The sequence below is a fragment of the Kryptolebias marmoratus genome, linkage group LG4 (assembly GCF_001649575.2).
Source record: "Kryptolebias marmoratus isolate JLee-2015 linkage group LG4, ASM164957v2, whole genome shotgun sequence".
Lineage (NCBI taxonomy): Eukaryota > Metazoa > Chordata > Actinopteri > Cyprinodontiformes > Rivulidae > Kryptolebias > Kryptolebias marmoratus.
The window spans coordinates 1,202,041-1,204,563 of NC_051433.1; the positions used below are offsets into that span (position 1 = coordinate 1,202,041).

Sequence of the window (2,523 nt, forward strand, 5' to 3'; positions counted from 1 at the left end):
AGCTCTCACCATGCCTCTGCCGAAGCAGCCCGAGCAGCGAGTTCTTCCACAGCCGCGACAGTTGTGACACATCTGAAACACAAACACGTCGCCGTTACACAAACAGTAGCAGATCAGAAAACAGAAACACGGCTGAAACCAGGACAGACCTTCACAACCGACGAGTGCGGCACTCGGATCTTTTCCACCTTGTCGGTGTAGACCTGAGGCACGGACACCGGGATGTCCCACGGTGGAGGACTCATCCCGTTCTGAGGACCGTCCACCGCCTGACCTGTTGGAACACCAGAAATAAATCAGGGCTGGAAGGAGATCATTTAAATCCCTCATAATGTCCACCAGGAGGACATTACTGCTCGGTCTGCTACAGAACCGAGGGTTATCTCTGTAAAGGTGAAACAACAACAAAGTAACCAGCAACTAGTTAAGTTAAAGTTTATGGAACAAGAACCTTCTGGAGCTCGCGGCTCAACTACTTATTTCACCCAATTTACAGTTTTCACAACTGTCTGAGGCTCACTTTTTACTCTGTGTTTCTGCCTAAAGTTCTGCCCCTCCCCTTTCAGTTGTCACCATGGCAACCAGTTCCTCAATATTACCCAGCATGCTTTTCTTCCTCCTCTGTTTCCATCATGGCCGCCCCCATCGATCCTTCATGATGTTCAGGAGGATTCAGAGGAACAGGAAGAGGACTGAGCCTGGACTTTCACAATAAGAGTCTGGCTCTGTCACAGCTTAGATTATTGCAAAAAAAGAAAATCCCAAATTTCTGATGAGCTTTAAGAGAATAAAGTTGTTGGACTTTCACTAACAGCCGTCTTTCGTGTTTTAGTTTATTGTGATTTTCTACCATTGAAGGGCTCAAACTGCCAGGCGCTGGTTCTGGTCTCGGTGAAGGTCTCCAGCCGATACTGCAGGACGAAGAGACAGAGTTATTCTTCAAACCTCACACCATGACAGCTGGATTCTGGGAAGATTTCAGCTCAAGAAACATCGGGATGGCTGAATGTGGAGATCAGAGGAGGTTCTGACTGAGGGTTCAGGTTCTGTTCAGTTCGGGCGACCGGGTCGGTTCCTTCTCAGGACCCAGAACAGACAAACTCTTTTCTTTATTATAAATGGAAAAAGAGTAATGTATTAATTACTCCTCACAGTAAAATAAACCCCCTGTGGCGTGTCTCCTCCTCTGCAGATAAACTCGTACCCTGTACACGGTGATGGGCTTCAGCTCCCTGAACGTGAGGTTCCGGGCCGGTTTGGAGCTGTACTTCCATTTGGACTCCACGAACTTGAGCAGAGCGTCTCGGGCTACGTCCTCCGACACCGACGGGACCCTGCAGGGGGGGACAGCTGGTCTGTTATCTCATTCAGAATGTGGTTTAGATTAACGAGCTGCCGGTCACCTGACGGTGGGAACTGAGGTGCTCCTGTTGAGTTCAGGTTGGGGGTTGTAGGCAGGGGGGGGAGGGTACAATGAGTCATCATCCTCTGGACCTGAACAGCAGAACAAACTCAGACACATGCTGAAGAACCTCCAGAACAAACAGGAGAACAGACTCACCTTCTCCCTTGTGGCCTTGATACCCATGAATGTCCTCCAACCAGCCAGGAGGGGGCGCCGACGGTCCCTCCTCTGGGATGTTTGGATCAAATGAGCCTGAAAGGATGAGCAGATGTTACCCCAGACCATCACCCCTCCACCACCGTGTTTGATACTTGGTGTGAGGTGATTGAGCGTGTTTGCTGCAGTGCATTGTGGGTAAACATCTGTCTGGTTCTGCTCCAGAAGTCGTGAGGTTCCTTCAGATGAAACTTCACAAACCTAACTCTTGCCATGTTCTGTTCAGAGAGGAACGATGAGCGGAGTTCTGCAGAAACGTGACGTAGATCTGCAGAAGATCAACCTGAGCACAAACACCACAGACCAGCAGCGCCGCCTCCTCCGCGTGTTTTCTGCAGCTGATTGGCTGATAAAAATACAAACGGAGTCATGCTGTAAACAATACCTCTGGCTGTGGGATAAAAATATCAGCGAGAAGGTGTTTCCCCCAAAAAGATCTGTTCTGAGATGGATGGAGGGTAAGAACAACGTGAGGGAAGGAAGGCGAGAGATCGAGCCGGAGAACAAAACCCACCTGATTACAGAGACTACAACTGGACAATACATCCCAAACCTCCTGAACTCTTTGTGGTATTTCCTGATACATGCAGCGCTCCCCCTGGCCTGGCTCCGGGGGGGCTTGGTACCTCTGGTCTCTGGGTCTTGTAGCGTTTCTAAAGCGCTCTTCGTCCGGCTCCTCGTCCAGAAACACGACCAGGACGAAACTGTCCCTGACAACAAACATTCTGAGGCCCTGATGACACCGAGACACCCGACCTCAGTGAGGCGGTGATCCAGGGAGGGGCTCCTGGCTCCTGGAGGCTGAACTCACCTTCAGGGATCAGAGATCAGCTAGATGGGAGGAGCTTAGAGTCGCTGCTGCTCCACATCGAAAGGTGGGAGGAGGAGGAGGAGGGGGGGGG

General features: G+C 50.9%; 1 protein-coding gene across 1 annotated transcript in view; it reads right to left on the reverse strand.

The window, feature by feature from the left end:
• LOC108250068 (protein SSUH2 homolog) overlaps nucleotides 1-2,523 on the reverse strand; it is an 8,944-nt gene that overhangs the window by 3,245 nt on the left and 3,176 nt on the right. The window contains exons 2-7 of the mRNA XM_037975145.1: nucleotides 1,562-1,657; nucleotides 1,404-1,494; nucleotides 1,205-1,334; nucleotides 851-911; nucleotides 150-274; nucleotides 10-72 (exon numbers count right to left, since the gene is read on the reverse strand). Of these exons, the coding sequence (XP_037831073.1) occupies nucleotides 10-72; nucleotides 150-274; nucleotides 851-911; nucleotides 1,205-1,334; nucleotides 1,404-1,494; nucleotides 1,562-1,657 (566 nt within the window). The remainder of the gene's footprint in view (nucleotides 1-9; nucleotides 73-149; nucleotides 275-850; nucleotides 912-1,204; nucleotides 1,335-1,403; nucleotides 1,495-1,561; nucleotides 1,658-2,523) is intronic.